Source organism: Dermacentor variabilis, chromosome 1 (genome assembly GCF_050947875.1).
Source record: "Dermacentor variabilis isolate Ectoservices chromosome 1, ASM5094787v1, whole genome shotgun sequence".
NCBI lineage: Eukaryota > Metazoa > Arthropoda > Arachnida > Ixodida > Ixodidae > Dermacentor > Dermacentor variabilis.
The window spans coordinates 88,281,226-88,303,205 of NC_134568.1; the positions used below are offsets into that span (position 1 = coordinate 88,281,226).

Here is a 21,980-nt window from a genome sequence, read left to right on the forward strand (position 1 = left end):
TTAACTTTTCGTGACATGAAAACGACAGTAAAGATCCGCAGAGCCACACAATTTTACGAGAAAAGCCTGAACCACCCAACGGCCTTTCGAAAGTGCCGTGTAGCAGCGCGACAACTCTTTTGAGTCGATAGAGTTGTGGCATTTCGAAGGCCGTCGACTGGAAGGCCTTCCAAATGTGCTCGTGTGACACAGGTATAAGAGGATCTGAAATGCCCACAGGTCAGCGGTACCACCGATGGTAGCAACATTCTCAAAACACCCAAGATACAAAAACTTGGCCAGACCAATATATTTATACTGGTGCCTGGAGAAAATTATAACCTAAGACAAAAACAAAAGGAAGGTTTAAAAACACACAGATTGCTCTCTTGTCAATAATGCACCCAGAAATGGCTGACTTGCAATGTTTTCTAACAAACAATAAGGCAGCCACCCCACACTATTTCGCTGCTCTCACTAACACAAATCTTTCTTTTAAAACAGAATGCAAAGGCAGCCAACTCGTAAAAGTAAATTGTGGGGTTTAGCATCCCAAAACTATGAAAAATGCTGTAGTGGGGGATGGGGGGTGCAGATTAATTCTGACCAACATGGCGTTCTTTTATGTGCACCCGAAGGTCCACATGTGAGCCTGTTTCATTTTGCCGCCGCGGTATTGTGCCCAGTCATGCGCAGCATCAGAACGCCATAGCCACTGAACCGCCATGATGGGTCAGTGAAATATTGAACAATCACTTTGGTAGATCAGAGTATGGCTAGGTACCAATGGCAACAATACACTGAAGAATTGCTACAAGCTCGCAGAATAAACAATTGTCCATGTAAATAAATTATCAAGGTGGCAGAGTTCCAGAAATAGTAACTTCTTAGTCAATAGGATGGCCCTGCTACTGATAGTACAACTATGAATTCCTCTGAATTAATTTTAACCCTTCTACTACGCACGTAATGTTAATTCGGAAAGCGTGGTAGCAAGTGATCTGCACTGTGCGCCGGTCTTATCGCCAGCAACGACCAGAATGGCCGTTGCATGAAATGCTATCAATTGTTCTGCCAACAACGGTGGTACTAACAGTTTCTATGTGAGGGTTGAGGAGGAAACCTAGGCGCCGATGTTCCAATTTTCGTAACGCTAGTCCAAGAAGAACAAAACTCATAAATGTAAAAAATAACACGAGTAACAGAACAAGCAAGTAGGAATAGTCATGGCCTGTGGAAAGAGAAGCAAAGGAAACTATTGAGAAACGAAAAATGCGCGAACCAATACTAAGCAGCACAAGAAGGTGAACAAGAAGTACGCTGTATTAATACGTCTCAGAGGGGACACTAACGAAAGCTGTAGCTGCACGTTTGCTAATATTTTACAATGTCAACATGAAAAAAATTTAACAAGAGCAACACATGTAGATAAGCATAATAGAACGCAGCCGCCGGGTAACCATTGCTTTCATGACAAACGGCAGCACAACCGGCACAAGAGAATTTCTGCAGCAGTTAGATATCGAAGTTTTACGCAAACATTTCTACAAAGGTAAACGCAACGCTGACGAGTAACGGATCACGTTGAAAGCTGTTTACTATAAGCAACTCTTGCTCAGGCTTCAGCAACTTTACTACAGAACGCAGAGCAAGTCGATACTTTTCTAGTCACTCTGTGAAAGGAAGACACGTGCAAACTCTATTAATATCCCACTTTTGGAGCTACACTGTGCGAGCTAAATTTTGCAGCGATGAAAAAGAAAAGAGAAACATCCGCCGACAGAAACGCCTTATCATTCTGCGTTCGCGCTTGCGACGTGCCAGGAAACCACACACACACGCACACTTATAATAGCAAAATTCACTTACCTTTGTATGACAGACTTTACAATTATCTGAAGGTCAGATTTGTTGAGTGAAGTCTGACTTGAACTTAATATTGCAATTGCGTTCGAAAACCAGTCAGGGCCCGACGAAGCGGACGCCATGTTTACCCGACTCTCAAACCGGTGTGGAGAACTCTGTAACCCAGCACACCGACAGCTGACGGCTCTGGTATTGGCTTTGGCTTCGCCCGTATTTCTTTATGAAATTGGCCGGCGTTGCGCGCACCCGGTCGTTCGAGTTTTCGATCGGGTGTGTTGCGTTCACCTAAATTACGCTAGCCACCGTACCCAAATAGCCAAAAAATGATGATTTGGCTTGGCTTCCTTCGGATTTTTAAAAGACAGCGCTTGAATCGTGAGCGTGTGGGCTCGCCGCTCAATGGAACGCACTTGGTGCGGCCCGTCGCGTCGGCTAACGCCAAAATGAAAAGATTTGCGATCGCCCACATCAGCATGTAGTGTTCGTAGGTGTTGTGTGTGCGCGCTTCATCGATACGAAGATTGCACGTTTGTGCAGTGCTGGCTTGTGTTTCAGAAGTGATGGCACGATGTGTAGCGATGAGCTTCGTTGTCGTCTCATTGCAGGCATTCGTAATGTGCTGTTTGTGTCTTGCTCCGTGTGAGCTGTTTTGTCGGCTGCGATGCGCATTGGTGACCGCGAACACGTACAGAATGTTCGAGCGCTAGGGTTCTTACTTTTACGAAGCGTAAGTGTACTGTGATATGGACGTGCAATGTGTCGCAGTGGTGCTAGGCGTATAAGTGTTCGTTTCATGCAATATGCATATGTTCTGAAGTGAACAGTGCATAAGCGTTGCGGGCGAGTTTTGGTTCCGGCCCTTTCTGTCTCGTTCACGTATCTTGTGGGTTTTTCAGAAGTTATTTCTGTGCTATGAAGGTGTTTATAGTCGCTGAGGGCAATATAAGGAACAGCTTAAAGGTTACATGAGTACATGCGCGCTATCGTGAAATGTGGACGCGCGTGTGCACTGTTCTCAGGAACGCAAATTTCGGGCACTCTTCATTTTTGTCATAGGGACATTGGTGTAAACAGCAGAAATCCTGAGGCGTATTTCTAGATTAAGCAAAGTATACATTTTTATACTGAGAGATTTGAGCGCCTTGCATGTGCAAGAAATTCAGCTGGTTGTTTCTTGTGTCTGAGTACACACTGTTAGTGCCAACACCAGTGGCACAGCATGATAAGCATATAATGTGTGAAAACTAGATACTTCGTTTTGATTCTTGACAATTTGCATTTTTTGATAAAAAGCTATATGCATGTTTTAACAAAGCATGAAGATGACAACACGAGGATTGTAGCCGAAAAACTTAAAGAATGCGGGCACAGAAGGAACAACTATAGTCGGATACAACTTTAGAAAAAAGGGGAGGCCTCGCCCACATGACCAAAGCGCGATGTCCGATTGCCTCCGTGACTAAAATAATTCCACTCAAAAAATCGTGCTTCTAAAACGCGCAATTCTAGGTATAAATAAAGACTTTCGTGTTTTGATAACTGGTTTAGTAGAGCTCTCATGTGCTACAGCACATGCCGGATCGCGACCGAAAAATAACCCCTTGCCTTCCACAACGCTGCCCGTCGTCTGCTCTTTAGCTTCATGCAAGTGACAAAAGTAGAAAGAGCAGCTCTGACTTTTGTGCTTGTTTGCATGTACACGGCACATTTACTACTCCTGTTCCGAGCTTCAAATGAATCAGTTGCTATTGAACAAGTACTTATATAAAACAATGCATTTATCGCAACCATTACAAACTCAAGATGCCCGGTGTCAGCAAAAGCACAGCGTTCAAGGTGAGGAGGGCGGTCAAAGCTTTGCATATTTCGGGTGGCAAGCTATCGACGCCCTCGCGAAAATGCCCACGAAATGCGGAGAAAAGAAGACACAGCAGGAAGTATGACACATTGTGCACACCGAGGCCGTGTGCACGATTTCTTTCGCCGCAACGAGATATAGACCGTCAAGAAGATCACTAACGAGTTCTCGAAGCGTATATGGTGTTATGTTTGTGCCCTGGAATTTGTCTGACAGAAGGCCAGTGCTATGGTGTGTCGACTGTGGAGGCAGCATTCATCCCCGCATGGTCCCTGCTTCGGGCACACGACTACGTGCACGGCTCGGGTTTCCCTGTGGCTGCATGGCGTCCACGACGGAAGCGGCCACCGGATCACGGACTGCTATTTGGCCCCTCCCCGTGCCGGCAGCAATGCAACCCCCCCTCCTTTGTCCAGCAGTGCCCGCACCACGAACGACTCCCACTGTGTTTGGGACGGTTTCCAAAGGAGGCCTGTGTTTCGACCCTGTGCCTTACAGTTGTCCCTTTGTCCTATGCGGGCCATAAAACTTCCCCGGCGCACCATTCTGACCGATCGCCAGATCGGCCCGACGCCGCAGCGCGGTTTGAGGAAGTGCCGGCCACCGAGAGCGGCGTTAGGACCACGGAGGCTGCCCAGACCCTCTCTCTCTCGACCTTGTTTTGTCCTTAGGGACTGTCTGGCGATTCTGTGGACTGAGGGGTGTTATTTAAGCAGCTTGCAGCTACTCTGTTGGTCTCTCTCCTGATAACGATGACAACATGTAAACATTATATAAAGAATTCTTCACCGAGAAAGCTCTCCTCGTCTCTGACTCTGCGTGAAGTGGTGTCCAGACCTCCTGCCAGCCACACATACCTAGACACATGCAACAATGGATCTCCCATCACTGAAGTGGTGTACTGTGCGTTGCCTGCTTGTTGAGATCTGATTCAAGCACGAGAAGAGGAGCCACAATTCGCTGCTGACCGATCAGGATGACATCGCTGAATGGCAGAATCGCTACCTTCGTGGTGTGGAGTGCTACGGGCACAAGGCCGAAAGATCTTTTTCCTGGACGAGACATGGGTGACGGCGGTACACACTGGGTCGATCGTGTGGACAGACATCGTGGTGCAGAAGCGCGGACACCTATACGCTCGAGCAAATGGCCTGTCAACGGGTCTGAAACAACCTTCTGGAAAAGGCCAGCGCCTGATTGTGACGCACATTGGCAGCGAGGATGGCTTCGTCGATGGCTGCTTAGTTATATTCTGAGGCCAAAAAACAAGCGACTACCATGAAGAAATGGACGGCAATCACTTCGAGGGATGGTTTAATGACGTTCTGCAGAAGTTGCCTGCTGGTAGCGTCATTATTTTGGGCAATGCACCTTACCATTCCCGGCAAGAAGAGAAATTGCCGTCAACAGCTTGGAAGAAGGAAAAAATACAGGAGTGACTCAAAAGCAAAAACATCACCTACAGCGAAAGGGTGGTTAAAAAGCAGCTGCTTGAGTTGGTAGCATCTGTAAAGCCATGCTTTCTGAGCTACATCGTAGACAATGCAGCTGAAAGGGCCGGTTGCATCGTACTCGGGCTCCCACCATACCATTGCGAATTTAATCCTATCGAGCTCGTGTGGGCAAAGGTAAAAAATGGCATAGCTGAGGACAACAGAGGCGTCAAGCTGTCCATGGTCAGAGACGTCTTGAGGGAAAAAATCAAGCACGTAACGGCGGAAGACTGGAGGAAAAAACTTCACCATGTGATGCACCTGGAGGCAAAGTTCAGGCTTGATATGTCTGGAAGTGACCACATGCAACCCATCATCATCCAACTGGGTGAAAATGACAGTGAAGAAAGCGACTCCGACTGCGAGCTGTCCGGCATTGAGCCACTCGATGAAGCATAACGGCTTCTTTTTAATGAAAGAACAGCCCTTATTAGGGCTACCAAAATATTACCGGTGGGTTCGCAGCAGCCAAGCATTCTGCCGTGACCTCTCAAATAAATAAGCAGTTCATTTGGTGACATATTCCTTTTAATGGAAGCCCAATTCTGAAAAAGCAACGTCCTGCACAGATCGTGCTCAATATAAGTATTGGCATGGAAACGTGCTGAAATGCTGGAAAATCTGAATGCAAATACAGTTGTTAACCCTGAATAACTATGCGGGGCCCAAAATGCTCATTCGGGCAGCCACTATCCAGCTTCACACGAAAAAGCAGTAGTCAACGTGAAAGTGACAGCCACACCAATGTGCACGCCAAAGCACATTGTGCTTTGCGTGCAGTTGTGCTGCCCCTACTGTTATTTCCAGCCCATTGAGATGACTAATGCCAATGTCAGAAGGCCCAAAATACGCTATTGGGCAGCCACCTACGAGCATGACGGGCTCTGTGATGAGATAACAGTCGTCAGGGCATGCTTGAAAGGCACCTTTAGCATCTGCACTTCAAAGCGCAACCATGTCGTAGACATTGTAGGTGAAACAGCAGCAGTCAACGCGAAATTGACCGTCACTCTAGCAGTTTGCATGAAAAAGCACATTCATGTGGTCGCATTCTTTATTTTGGTTATATGGCTCAGGCAAGTAATATGGACAAGAGAACAATTATCAAACATCATTAGCTTAGTGAGGACCAAAATACTCATTTGGGTAACTATTAATAGCAGTAGTCGAGGGCACGCTTGAAAGGCACCATTAGCAGTCTGCATGTCAAAGCACAGTCAAGCTGTCGCCACTGTCAGTGAAATGGCAGCAATCAACGCAAAAAGGACAGCTACTGTTGGCAGCTTGCATGCAAACACACATTAATGTGGTGGCATTGTTTATTTTGGCTACCTGGCCCAGGCAAGTAATGCGAATAAGAGAACAATTATCAAACATCATTAGCTTAGTTAGGCCCAAAATACTCAGTCGGGTAGCTATTACTAGCAGTAGTCGAGGGCACGCTTGAAAGGCACCATTTGCAATCTGCACATCAAATCAGTCATGCCGCAGCCTTTGTTATATTTGTTTATCTGACCGCGCAAGTAACACCAATGTAAGCACAATTATTCACCCTAAATAGCTCTGCTAACATTGTACTAAAAAATGCTGAGTGAAGTTGAATGTGTTTTATTGAGGCAATTATTTAATTCACAAGCCACCGGCATAGTGATGGACAGCCAGGTTCAGGCTATGACATTCGTGAAATAATAAATGGTGAAAGTTGCAAAAGCTCTCAGTGCACTGCTTTGCCGGGCTCCATTCACTGAAAAATGTCTTTGCAACGACGAAGGCATCAGACAGGAAATGATACCCCACTGCACAATGTTATTCATGTTGAATATTTTTACCATCATATGTGATGGGCAGTGAAACCGTCTGTTTACTAAGACTGAATGCATGAAAAATGCAACAGCATAGCAAGGTGTTTTGCAATATTCAGCCTTTCATGTGCACTTTTGGCGAGCTGCCACATGCACTGATGCATAAGCATGAACAGAGGTAAGAGGTAAAGTACTGTGCAACCCACATGACGCTTTTAAGAAAATGTATCTCTAAACCTTTCTGTTTTCATAGGCGACCAAAATTTGTTTTGAGCAAGTTGGTTAATCACATTGCAGCAACAACACAAGAAGCAAGGACAGAAAACACAGCGAGTAGGCAGATGGAAAAGACGAGGTAGACCAGCGAGACAGGTTTTAATAAGATGGAAGAGGCCAGCCCTGCAGTGTACAGGAGTTAGTGCTTTGAATGAGAATGGTTAATGAAAATGTGTAAAGACTTTGCTAAAACAAAACTAGCAAAAACAAATGCTAATATAAAATAAAAGGACAGAAATAAGAGTAAGCGCAAACACGCATGGTAGCAGGCATGTGTTCACACACAAATGCGAAAACTAAGAAAAACTCGAATAGAAAGAAATGTGGGAAATTTAAAAAAATCGACAAAGAAAACACATTTACAAACAGACGCAGGTAGAGGTATTATAGGAGTGGGTTCACAAGCTGCTTTACCTACCTTCTTGTATGTTTTTTTTAACCGCTCTCTTAACCCTGTCTTGGGAATTTTTAATTGCAACATATCATGAGAATCGAAAAGCAGCGTGAAGCTATGTTGTGGGAAACCATATCGAGTGCTGGCAACACAACTTATGCGTGACTGTGCCACAGCACACATTCTACAGCTTGCGCGTGTGGTGAGCACTGGTGGAAAGCAATCAATCGACGGTGCTACACAATGCTCGAACACCACCGTTAGACGCTCGGCTATCTCACTGCTGACAATGATCGTTCACGCTAAGTTGATGGCGAGAAATCTTTGCGTTGGAGGCTTCTTTTGCAAATATTTTCTGTTGAGACGCTCGTAAGTTTGTTTCATGCGCGCACGCTTTTCTCATTTCTCCTGAGGATGGTCTTGCTCCATCGCTTCACCCCGTCCAACGAGAAACGCAGAGACACTACACGAACACAAGCCGCTGACAGTAGGCACCAGACTTTGGCAAACTTTTCTTGTCGTAACTCGTAATTTCATGAAGTACAAGTCCTGAAAAGGAACGACGATAGGCTAACTCGGGAAATCCTTGAGGCATTCGAGATAAGTAAAACAGGAGCGTAATGTGTAAGCACACCGTTAGTGGCCTTGACAAGAAAGGAAGTCACCTTTTTGAGACAGCCTCAGATGTATAAGAGAAGAGATATGGTGATGAAATAAATAGTGGGAATTTCAATCAAGAAATCAGTTGACAGTGCAGCTGCGTACTCGTCTAGTCGTTCCTTCTATGCCCGTGTTCCTTAAATTCTGCTGCTACAACCCTCGAAAACCAAGTAGCCCAGTTAAACACCCTTTTGTCAATATATGATATTCTGTTGGCTGCTGGAGCATGTAGTGTGTATGTAAGTGTCGAAACCATTATTTTAAGCTGTTGTATTGCATAAGGATGTGTGAATATTTGCAACTTTGTAATTATGCATCGAATAGTGCCCTATTCGATTCAGTGGTCACCTTTTGTAAATGTGAATATTTTTTTGATATGTTTCGGGTATTTCAAAATGCCAACTGCACCCACATAAACACTAAATTGCAGAAAAGTATGGTAAATTTTCACCATGACAGGCGTGCTACAGCCATAAAACATCAGAACTTGCGTAGAGGAGCAGGCTAGGTTACTCAGGCAGCCACACTTTGCAGGCTCTACAGTGATCATTTGCATCCTCTGAAGAGCCCTGTGCATGCGAATAATGTACTTGTTTGCTCGTATGCTCAGTTTGTGTTTTTCAAATGCAATACTTAGTAAGGTACTATACTATTACAGAAATTTGCTAACTTCAAAAATACAGGGATATAAACATCAGTTTATGTTAATTACGATAATGGCTATTCATTTTTAGAAAAGTGTTCGGTTCAATTTGCTTCTGGCACTATACTATTCGGTCCCAAAAATCCTTATTTGCTCACCTCTAATATTGCATCTTTTTTGTGCTGTCTTTCACATGTGCATTGCAAACAAGACTGACATAAATGTGCACTCAGAGCATATTACATATAATTAAAAAAAAAATTCCCAGTGGGCTAGTTGGATCGACATAACACTGTTGCACAAAGTGACGAAGGGACAGGACTTAAGAGAGAAAACCAATGCACAACACCCAAGTGCAAACTAACAACTGTTTTATTTTTCGGAAAATGAGACCTTCATATAGCCTACTCGCATGTTCAAGGATGTTCTTCCCAGTCTAACCATGCCATCTATTGTCAGTCATTATGCTAATCTCTTTGCTGACTGATATAGATGGCACATGGGGTCATCTTGATGTTGTAGGCTTCCATGACTTCTTTTTCTTTGGTTACTACATTTGAGCAAGATCCCCATCCTGTGGAAGATACGGCATGAAGCGCAGTGTATGGCAAGGTCTCTGGGTGCTTGTATCAGACTGCAGTTGTATAGGTGGTCGCACAGTCAATGGTTTACGCACCTGCCTGTTTGGCCCATGTAATCAGCCCCACGTGTCAAAGGTATCTTGTAGACCATGTCTATCGTGCATTCAGTCAATCCTTTAACGTGGTTTATAGTGCATGCATTCAGGGTATTCCTTTCGCTGGTCATTCCATTTACTTTTGAGCACATTTCCTTTAGCTTTTGTCGTGCTGTGAGGACCACTCGTTCGCTCGGTTAAACTGAGCGAACGAGTTCAGCAAAAGATGAGAGCGAAGGCAGCATGCAGTGGGAGATTAAAAAATCGGCAAGTGAGAAGAGGCATGAGGAGGAAAGTGGATAGGAAGGTGCAGCACAACCATGAGGCAGAAAGGAGAGGAGTGTATGGCAAAAGTGTGCAAATAAAAGCGAAATGCAGTGACGGTAGCTATGAGATGGTGCCAGAGTAGCACGCAATGTCTGGGAGGTTTGTTGGCGGTGGCTTCTGTGAACCATGCCCATGCGTCACCCATGCGCTGGCTCACGCGATCTCCAGATTGGCAAGGCACTGGTGCCATACTTCGCTCCGTTTGCAACATGCGACACGAGACCGATTGTCCTTGCCAACGAAATCACAACACATGTAGAGCTGCACTCAAATTTCGTATTAGGGAGTATCGTAATCATCTGTGATATTTTTCTGTCAATTGCATGTGCTCTGCAGTAATAAACATTGCAGAAGCATCACTGATCGTTTATGCTCTTATGCCTCTCAATATAGGTATTGTATCAAAGCAGATTCCTTGCTTTGTACATGTTTGTTTCCAGAGCTGTCTCTGAACATTTTACGCTTTATGAAGAGGGGAGGCTAGGGAACAGCTTAGAAGTTATAGCACTGCTCCACGTATTGCAATTATTCATTTTGTGCTAGGTGTCATGTGCTGTAATGTAAGCTATGCAAATGCTCCTTATGCAATTTTTTGCACATGTGGAGACACAGAAAAACACCCTCTCTGCCACTGCCCAACTGTCGCATATCTGTACACGTGTACATGTGTGATAGCGTTTCCCTTTCTGTTATGCGGGCCATATTGCGATCACATCAACCTCGCTCACTATGTGTATGTAATCATTGGCCGCCAAGCTGCGGTGTACTTTTTGTCCTTATATTCCTTGGCTGTCATTCTGCCACGTTAAGTTGCTACCATGCAATAAAACATGTTTCAAGTTCAGTCTGCCTCTTCGTTCACGGAAGCCCTGGAACACGACACCAACCTTTCATGCTAACAATGTGTTCTGTGAGCTGTACTCCATCTCAGTAGTTCCTTGCCGCACTGGGGAAGCTGCAGGGCTCCTTAGTTAATAGGAAGGCTGAATGCCCCTCAAGGTGTCTTCATTGCACCGCACCGTCTGCTTGGTGTCTGCTTTCCATCCTGTCAGTACATGCTCCATTGTTGGAGGATTGATGAAAAAAATGTTTTGATGCCATAACCAGAAGCTTTGTTTATGTGCATGCGACAGCAGAGCTTCGCTTCACCTGTACACTTTCCCTCCATTTACCTTGCAGCCACCTTAATAAACAGCAAGTATGAACGCCCTCATAAATGTTCACTTGCGGCGCAGCGTCTGCTCGGCGTCTACTTGCTGGAATGAAAGCAGTTTAGGAAATAATCTAAAGCTCTATTTTACTGACTGCAACATTTATCATGGGTGCGAAGAGGGTGTTGCGACAGAAAGCCTGTGGTGCAAATTGAAGGAAATGTACTAGGATGCTGATCAAAAATTTTATAGTTGTATAGTGCAAAACCACATTTACATACAGGAATGACATGACACTGGTCATAACTTAAAGCAACGGTTCATGGGATACACATATACGGGCACATAAACATGGTGCTCAATGCAACTTTGACTTGAAATGATAGTCACTTTTCAGATAGAAGTGACATGATGACATACTGGTAATCAATGCCTGTTATTTCTTTACTCCCAGAATGATCAATTGTATAAAACTTGTACTCAGATACAATAACGCATCTCAGAATCACAGATGTCACATCCCATCTGCCCTATGCAACTTTGCCACATGAAATGGGAAACTCGTTGATATAATCAGTTACGGATTATGCCAAAGTGTTATGCTGTTTCTTGCAGTTTGGTCTCTCATGAGTATTTGCGTAATGTGAAAAATAGTACCCTGATGTTCTAAATGTTATGTATACTATATGACAATACTATTCTTTTTCCGTGATCAGAGGAGGCTTTTGTGTCAATATATAAATTGGAAGTTATTTAACAACGAATATGTGACAAGTACTTGCATGTGAACAAGCCTATGCAGCCTTCCAAAGGCAAGCACAGTAACGAATGTATCTTTTAGCCATATTGGCACAAAACTTTTCCATAGGCTTTTTTTTGCCTAAAGCCAACCACCCATCTCGATCTAGCAGATTTATCTTTTATGTGAAAAGTCTCTGCTGTTTTCCTTGCAACAAGTCCTTTTACATGTGTCCGCAAAACATTGGCCCTTCATTATGTTTGTTTTTTCTACAACTTTCATGTTTTTTTGGAAACAATTTATTTTGAATTTTTGGAAGCTCTTCATACAGCAGTCATTATTTCTTGGAAAGCTTCTTTGCAACGAGGCTCTAAAGTTGTTGATACACTATTCAAGTATTTTTTTTTTATATAACATTAGTAGCCTTGCATTTAAAACTTATCCTTTGTCCCCAATACAGTAGTTAGCTCTATTTCGCACTAGTTGGTTAAGATGTAGTACCTAAATATACGGAAATAAATATTGATACTACAAGTACTCACGTGGTCGTGTCACTATTCAATATTTAACACTTACTATTTTTGTTCAATTTCTGTTTGAAAAAAATTAACATTCGCCCACCTCACAATGCATGAAGAGGCCCCCAAGCCATATTTGTGATGCAAAAAAGAGATGAGGCATGCAGGCAGGACACAAGAGTAGAGAAGTGGACTTCTCTACTCTTGTTTTCTGTCTGCACACCTCACCTCTGTTTTGCATAATGAATACTTACCGACTAGCTCAGCTTTCTGTCGTTCTAAGCCATATTTGCGCTTTCTGAAGTCTTACTTTGCTGCATATAATAGTGGCAAAAAAGCAGCTTTTCAGAGAGAACTTGATTTTGTTGTTCTGTGTATTCTGTTCTTCTACCATAAGTATAGTGAATTAATAACTATGTTGCACACAAATACACAGCCTCTCAATGGAACAGACATTTATTTGATACACATGAATTCGCACCCTGTTCATCTGGATTTCAAAATTATGCTGATTGTGGCCAGCCTCTAGTATGTACAGAAGCATTTCTATGATGTAGTCTGAGGGTACATGTGCAGTGCTACTGGGAAGCTAGTTATAGTTCTCACCGCAATGCACCAAGTAAGGTTGTTGCTTAATTGTTATAAAGAAAGGCAGCATCAGCTAGGCTGTAAGGGCGACAAAAATTATTTGTGCAATTCACCAAACATACGAACAGAATATAATATGACTATAATGCCTTGTGCTAGTTAGTATTTCAAGTGATTAAGAGAATGATATAAGGGCTGTTGGGTTAATCTGGTTTATTTGTCGTGTTAAAACACAGGCTGTGAAGTTAAATTCAGCATGTCTAGGTTGTTAACATGTCTAAGTATTTACGAAATTGGGGTAGCAATGAGACTCCCTGGGGAAGCAATACCTCAGTTGTACTGATGGTATGGCTTGATTATATAATTTCATCATTGCTTGTTTAGAAATATGATGGTGGGTTAGAACCTATGAAATCCCACAACAGCAAGGCTGAACATCCATCCTTGCTTCTCAGAGGCTTAAAGAATGATGAACAGTTATGCTTTACAGCATATTTTGGTAACAAATATATGCCATCTTCATTTCAGTGGAACGGAAAGAGGTGGATTGAGCACAGCCATGGTATTGTAGCATGCATGAAGGGATACAGGAGAGCCTGGGGGCTAATATATGTTAATAGAGTGAACAAGTAGCTGTGACTGACAAGATTATTTTACTCCACAGAGGATGCTGCAGTAAGGTTCGTGCAACTGTAAGCAATACGAGAACGAGTAAAAGATTACTTGTAATATATGGATTTGTATGGCAGATGAGAATGTGCACCCAATTTGCCACTACGCATTTTTTCTATTTTATGTTCAGCACAGAGTGTGAGTTATTATGGCTTCTTAACTGGAAATTTCTGTGTTCCATTTCACAGTGTTTATGGGGCTATCTGCATTCATTTGACTACTTATGAAGTGATTGCATAATATAACATGCCCACACTACAGATTTACACAGAACATAATATGAATTCGTCGCAAAGCTCCACCCAAGAAACAGTCTGTTGGCTATGAAAATAAAAAATGGCAATAAACATTCCCTTACTTTCTTGTGTTGCCATGCATATGGTGCTAATTAACTAATGTCTACAATGCAGACATTCTGTTCTTTCATTAGGGGTAGGTGCAAGTTGCCCTGACACAATGAACATGCATTCATTGCCTACAGTCTACTGCATCTTGGAAGTGGTGTTACAGCAGGCATGGCAAATGTTCTCCCCTACTTGTGTCTTGTGCACCATATGAGCCAGCATTTCATTTCATTGTCATGTACCTGTTTAAGCTGTTACTGATTCAGAAAGGCAAATATAAAATGACTTACTACGTCAACCATTTTGCATGCAAGATCCTTGCACTCATTGCAATGCTTATTAGAGAGCTTTAGATCAGGGGGATGCAATCGTTGAGGCTCGAAGTACTAGGGGGCCTCAATGCTTACGTCCCCTTAATCTAGATCTCTATATAGTCGCTTGATAATCTTGCTTTGCTTTGAGATGAAGTACACGTACTGTGCGCCTGTTTGTTAGCCTATGGACTTCTCTTTCTTTTTAATGTGGCTGTGCATCAGCTAGCTAGGTTGTCACTACATGAATGACGTTTGGGCCAAGCCCAACGCAATCAAGTAGCATTACTTTGCTATAGCTCACTGATTGTGCAAGCTTCTTTTTTGTCTAGGGAAAAGAATAAAAAGAGAATGCATGCATAAATGATGTTAACAGCAGCAAACGGTCTCAAGGCAATCATCCTTGATTGTCGCCACTGCTGAGAGAGCAAGCATGCCTGTATTCACTTTGACCACAGGCTGTACATTGTTTAAATGCTGATAGAAGTATGGATAAATAGTGAAGGGGCAGCAGATTGGCCACCCAGGCCTTTATGCATGGGCATTGCTGCCTTGTGTGCGCTGTAAAGCTCTGTCATCTCTTAAGGCATGAATGACATAACACTACTTCTATTGGGAGGGAAATTTTTAGCATCAACAAGAAATGTAAACATTACGTGTATTCACGCCTATATGTGGTGTCTTTTCAGCAATATGAATTAATATTTGTTTTCATGCAAACATTCTTCTCTTGAAAACATATCTGACAAGCATCTCTGCCTGAAGAAGTAACTGTGATATGTACATAGCACTTTTATGTATGTCATAATTGTAATCAATTGCTCAAGACGTACTGATGGCTAGTTGTTTAGTCATGACTTAACATGGCAGTGCACTTTGAAATAATGACGTAACATAGAATGAACAAATGCTAGCTCTGTGCGCCCCTGTGCGTTCATTCGGTGTAACATTACTGTTCAGAAGTGCAATGCCGTATTACATCATGTAAGCAAATGTAGGCTCACTATTAACTTGACAGCTACTAAAGAGACCTCAGCAGCAAAGTGCAACTAAATCAACAAGCCACTGTTGATGATTCACATGCGTGCTCGGTGATGAAGTGACTTGTCAATCAACACAGCTGTATTCCGTGATAATAGAACATCTGTATAGGAGTATGTTAATAGATAATGCTGCGGCGCTTCAGCGTGCTACGCTGTTGCTGTGACAGATCCCTTGCTCATTGGCTTAGATACACCTGTGTGTTCGTGTATGCGTGTTCTTCTAAGCTGTTACGTACAGGGTCTGGCCCCATCCGTGAAAGGAATTCGCATTGGTTGGTGGCAGAAAACAGACCGAGTTTATTTTCTACAACGGATGCAGAAGAGAGCCGCATGTGTTCGAGGGGGCAAACTCTCGGTCCCTGTCTAGTGGCCGAGACGCTGAGGGTGGTGGAGAATTCTTGGAACTCGACTCGGGGCGGGGTGGCTTCCTGTTTCGTCTGCACTGGTGCCTTATCCAGCCGAGGAGTGGTGGTGCATCGCTTGTACAAAACACTTGCCTCCCTTCTCAGATGGAGTCGCCGTAGTGATCCGGAGGGTGTCGTTCCCGCTGCGGGCATGACTCTGCAGTTGTATTTGGCACGGTCTCAGGGCAGTGCCAATCTCTGGTTTGGTCACCGATGATCGCAAAGGCTCCAGCATTCCTGAGAGAGTGGCCTCTGACGACGTGGAGTTATCTGCTTTTATCCCAAGCATAAATGGGTGCGGGACACTGCTCGCGGTTAGCGTACAGCCCTTATCCTGTGTCGCCGAATCTTCTGTGGGGTGTCTCAAAATACCAGGCTTGATGTGGTCACATTGTCATCGCACTAACCTGTTGGGGCCTTTAATGAGCCACAATCGGTGGCCTAGCTTTTCCAAAACCGTTCCCTCTGTCCAGATCAGATTCCATCCGAAGTTTCAAAAGAAAACTGCTTGTCCTACAGCGAGTACTCTCGACTTTGTGTCCCTGTTGCAGTTGGTATGGCTTTTGTTCGCTTTTGCTTGGGGCTGAATGCACGTGAGAGCTGTATCCAGCTCACGCCCAAACACAAGTGCAGCTGGCATTTCACCCGTTAATGTGCAGATTGTGGTGTGTTGCTTTAGAAAAAGTGGGCCAGCCTACACGCGAATGTTTCGTCCTTGTTTTTGGCTAATGCTCGTTTTGTTTCAAAAGCCATCCTTTCTGCTTGGCCATTTGTTGTAGGATGGTACGGTGTGCTTGTTACATGGACCACCCCATTCTTCTTTAGGAAGCTCTCAACTTCTACTGAAACGAAGGATGGCCCTTTATGCCTGCCTGCCCAACAAAAGTACCTTCATGCACATGCCTTCATAACCACAATTATATGGTGGTTTGCAGCTGCGAGTTTAAGAAGGTAGTTTCTTGCCTTTGTTGGAGTTTCCATCCGGAAGCCTCTAACAAGGCACCCTTCCTGCGCTGAAAGCTCAGTCTTCAGTTTCCGGCACGATGAAAACTGTTCTTTTGGCAGTTTATGAACTTCACCATTTGAAACAGCCTCCAGCACTTGGGACAGAACTGAGTCTTCTCGAGTCATTCGTGCTAGTTGACGCAGTGAAAGCTCGAAGCTGGGAATGGTAGCCAACATGAGCACGTCTCTTAAAGGATAAGGTTTATCTTGTGCCGGTAGTGGAAGTCAGCTTAGAGTGTCCGCATTTTGGTGCAGTAGGCCAGGCCTGTGCAGCAACTTGTAATCGTACATTGCTAGTTTAAGGCACCATTACGTAATCCTTGATGAAAAGACCCAGGGTACTTGCTTTGTTTCACTAACGATTACAATCAATGCCTGGTGATCTGTTAATTATGGTCACATGCCGGCCAGCTATGTACTTATGAAAATGACTGATGCTGTAGATTACTGCTGCACTTTCTTTGTTGAGCTGGAAGTAGCTCTTTTCGGCACTTCCCAGTGTTCATGAACTGAATGCAATGGGCGCCTCTCGGCAAATAGCATCTTCCCGAGCGAGGACGGCATCAACGCCGTACGGCGATGCGTCCACAGACAAAAGAAGGGGATTCGTCCCGTCGTAGTGAGCGAGCACTGTAGATGCACGAATCATCTCCTTAAGTGCCTCGAAATTGGCTTGATGCTTGCTCTTCCACTTCCAGTGCATGTTTTTCTCTAGGAGCCTATACAATTCCACCACGACCATTGCTCTGTTCTCCAAAACGCAGTCGTCAAATGAAATAAGGCCCAGAAAAGCCCTTAGGGATGTCTTGTCAGATGGTTTGGGTGCTTGAAGTATAGCCTCAACCTTTTTCTCGGTGTTGCAAACACCATTGCCATCAATTCGATGTCTCAGAAACCAAACTGACGTAATTCCGAACCTGCACTTTTCTTTCTTGAGGCGTAAGCCTTTCTCAGTCTCGACAGAACCTGATTCAGACGCTGTGCGTGCTCATTTGCACTATTCCCGTTGACAATGATGTCGTCAAGGGGAACACTCACCCCTGGAATTCCAGGTATCTTTGTCTCCCTCACGCACTGGAAGATAGCTGGTGCAGCGGAAATTCAGAACGGGAGGCATTCCACCCTGAATAGTCGTTTTGTGGTGTTCACTGTGAGCAGTACTGCTGTTTTTTCATCAGCTTTCAGTTGTTGATATGCTTGATAAAGATCCAACATTGAGAAGAGGGTTCCACCATGCAGGTTTGCAAACACTTCATCTATAGTTGATAGCGGGTAAGATGCTGTCTTCGCTGCTGCATTAACAGTAACAGTTTTAACAGTACTCCTGTAGTCACCACACATATTGAGTGTACCGTCGGTCTTCTGAACAAGTACCAATGGGTTTGCCCATTTGGTATGCTGCGTTGGTTTTAGGATGCCTTGGCGCTGTAGATGGTCAAGCTTATGTTCCATAAGCGCCTGCAGCGCCACTGAAATCGGACGAGCCATGCAAAACATTGCTGTCGCACCGTCTTCGAGTTCCAGGTGAACTAAAGGACCTGTATAGCTTCCAATGTCTTCCTTGAAGACATCTAGGTGTCATCCCACGACCTCTGTAATTTCTAGTGCTGGCTCTCCAACGTGGTTGATCCCCTTCACCTGAATTTGAAGTGCCAAAAACCAATCTCTGCCTAGGAGGTTTCACCCGGTGCCCGTCATAACCAACAACGGCAGCAGATAGTCCTTTGATCTCAACATCACATGAACTTGTGTGGAGCCCAGGACGTGTAATTGTTTACCTGACCATGTGCACAAATCGAGCGGCTCGCATGAAAGCCATGGAGTGTTTTTCTTCCACCTTCTGTAGTCCGTGTCTTCGCTTATCAGGGAGCATGCTGTACCTGTGTCCACCTCAAACTGGACTGGCTTTCCCTCCGCTATCAAGTCCACGAGCAACTTGGGGCAGTGTGTATGTACGCTATCTGTGTGCAGCTTGCAGCAGGATTTGCTGACAGGTGGTGGTTTGACACTGTGTGCCCATAGCTGTTAATTGTTGGAGCGTGGTTCCGTGTTTTTTTTTTTTTTTCTTTGAGATGCAGGCATGCTCGATGTGACCTTCCTTGGAGCAGAAACTGCACTCGGCTGTCTTGAATTTGCATGTTTCAGGGTCGTGCAAGCCGTCGCATCGATAGCAATGTCACGCTGACGTATGCTTGCCTCCTGGCTTGATTTGCGACGTCCTGTTAATTTTCTCCGAGTTTGCCACTCCCTTGATATCTCGCTGCTGCCTTGACGCACTTTCCGCTGACAAGGCTAAGTCCACAGCGCATTGAAATGTCAGGCTTTTTCTGCGAACAGTGTCTGCGGAAGATGTTCGTCCCAGACGCCGCGGACGAACTTGTCCCGCAGCATCATATCTTGGGGCGGCATAGTTGGGTTCGCCGCTGAAGCGGTCGTTTGGGTGTCAGGTGACGTCGTCGATATTGTAGCCGAAGGCAGCGCTCCGAAGTTGCAGTCGGCTGTCAACGTTCCGAGGGCCGCAGCTTAGCTGCTGATCGACTCGTCTGTCCGTTGGTCGGGTCTTTGAAACACGTACCGGCTCTAAAGCTCGGATGTCCTGGTGTCGAAGTGCCGCCTAAGAAGTGTCACTAAATCATTTAAGTTGACTTCTGCCGGGATCTTCGGCGTATATCAGCGCGCACACGGTGTTCGAAAGTGTCGGCTCCACAAAGCGTGAGGAGAAGTGCCCGCTTCTTCGCTGACGTCGCTCCCCACGAAGTAAAAGTCGAGGCGCTGGATCCACGATTCCCATGATTTGGCCGAGAAAGGCTCGACAGCGCCTTGCATTCGTCCTGTAGCCATGGCCTTAACTTTGAAAACTTATAGATCCGCTTCGCAACTCCTGCCTCATCGCCAGTGTTACGTACGGGGTCTGGCCCCATCCGTGAAAGGAGTGCGCATCGGTTGGTGGCAGAAAACAGACTGCGTTTATTTTCTACAAAAGACGCAGGCGAGAGCTGCATGTGTTTGAGGAGGCAAACTCTCGGTCCCTGTCCGGTAGCCGAGACGCTGAGGGCGACGGAGGATTCACAGAACTCGACTCGGGATGGGGTCGCTTCCCGTTTCTCCGCGCTGGTGCTTCGTCCAGCCGAGGAGCGATGGCGCGTCGCTTCTCCACAACACAAGCTTTCCCTAGCACAGCTACAAAAAGTGCGCCATCGCGCCGTACACAACCGAGCACATAGTGACGTATGTTGTCGCAACATTATATGCGGTAGCAATAAATAAATAATAAAAAAAGCGGCACAGGTAAGACGACTGCACAGTGTTCCAAAGGTGGGTCACCACGTCAATGCCACACATGCAGCACAGAATATGATAGTGCAAGAGTCGCGTTTTCACCATGACGCGAAAGCTTCAACCTGCATCGACAAAAATATGACAGTGTCGTCTGCTGTTGGCGATAGTTGCCGACTTCGAACAGTGTTGCTCTGCGCACTGCCGAATGTTTGCCGGCTTTCAACAGACGTCGCGTCCTCAAACCGAAGTGCGGATGCAGGCGCATTCGAACAGCTCGAGCTAACTAATAAAAAAATAACTAATAACACAGCAAACGTAATAACAATATCCTGGCACGATGCGAAATATTGCTGGTCGCCAGCACACGAGGCTGCCAACTCGCTAATGCATGTTGCCAGTTGCTGGTTACCTATTTAGACAACCAGAGGGCGCATGCGAACCGCACCAACGTTGAACCGCACCGCATCATGCGGTTTCAGCGTAAATGCAATTTTGTGACCGATCGCGACGACCGCCCGTTTTTCACGAACCGCATGCATGCGGTGCGGCGTGCGGCGATGGGCGGTTTGAGCGTAAATCGGCCCTAAGAGTGGCGTGACGCGCCTAGTCCCAATCGCCACCGCCGCAGCGCCACTGCTCCGGGACAGTTGCGGGGGGAGAGCTGTGCTCCGCCCGCTGCGGCCACGCGGTCAGCGCTTGATTTGTTCCGATAAAGAGCTGTTTAGCGGTGTTTCACAAAATATGAATGGTAATGTCAACTGGCGATTTGCAACTGATAGCAGCACGTCAGCATCGCTGCAGTTGTCAGCGACAGTTTGTGTCGGAAGTCACCTATGTTAGGTGCGCTTTTTCGAGCGTTCGACACACACGAAGCCGGTTATCCGCTATATTAACTTGTTGCATATAATTAATTGGTTAGCATAAAAATGCTCGTCTTAAGAAGTCCGAACTCTGATCAGTCTGGGTCCACAATTAGAGCCGATGATGTTGTAATCGCACCGCTGGCACAAGTTGTTGGGAACTCGGCGCTGACGCCCGTTGTTGCACCTGGGTCGCAAGCCCCAAGGGTAGCGTTGGCCTGGCGGCCTGGGGCACAACTGGAAGCATCCGAAGGTCCCGGCAAAGCATGAGTCGACTGGTAACAACAAAACAACTTGTTTATTCTAACATCGCAAAGAGTTGGCGGTCAGGTCGACCGAAGTAGAGAGACGGGAGAGCACGTAACTCAACAGAAGAAATCGGAGCCTCCTTGGCGTCCGGGGGCAGCTGCTTTTATACTCTCGCAGTTGAGGGCAAGAAGGAACCCCTCTATAGACGAGCACGTGACTGTGCCGCTCGGGCACAATGGGATGAGAAGGTGGAGCAGCCGTCGTGCCGGCGCCGCTGGGGCACAATGGGAAGAGAAGGTGGCTCATACGTCGTGTCGGCGCCGGTCAGACCCCCTCGCTTCACAGTTGGGGGGAGCTCCTCTCCCCGGCTGCCGCGCTTCGACAAGCGTAGGCACCAACATGCACATACACACACACACGCACATGAAGACACGTGGCATTGGAACATGCCTGGACGCGCTTGGCAGGGAGGCGTAGCGGCGGCGCCGAACGGGCCAAAATGTCTGCCGCTTTGAACGAAGCCCCGGCGTCCGTTGCAGCCGCGCCGGTTAAACCGCGCGTCGTAGGCGAAACGTAACAGACCGCCCCGCCGGGGGAAGGAGATCCCGATGGTCAGGGGACTGCATCCGCAGTCCGGAGGGATGTCGCTCGATGAGGCTCATAACCGAAGTCGGGCGTCCCTCGACGTTTCTTGAGCGCAGCGCACAGAGAAGGCCTCGTTCTCTCGTTCAGGTTCGCACAGGACACTGCAAAGTGACTTCGGGAGAGTTCACATTTTTGTTCTCGTTCCCGGCAAGCGTTAGAACTACGCTGAAACTCAACCGCTCAGTCAGTAAGCCCGGC

The 21,980-nt window shown here is 45.8% G+C and overlaps 1 protein-coding gene across 4 annotated transcripts in view; it reads right to left on the bottom strand.

The window, feature by feature from the left end:
- The window catches only part of poe (E3 ubiquitin-protein ligase-like protein poe), a 549,114-nt gene extending 547,094 nt beyond the window's left edge, over positions 1-2,020 (bottom strand). For 3 of the 4 annotated variants that reach the window (XM_075691124.1, XM_075691117.1, XM_075691109.1), the window contains exon 1: positions 1,849-2,020. In XM_075691124.1, coding sequence (XP_075547239.1) covers positions 1,849-1,967 — 119 coding nt within the window. In that variant the 5' untranslated portion in view covers positions 1,968-2,020. The remainder of the gene's footprint in view (positions 1-1,848) is intronic. The other variant, XM_075691133.1, reaches the window with a different exon arrangement.
- Positions 2,021-21,980: the final 19,960 nt, after the last annotated feature.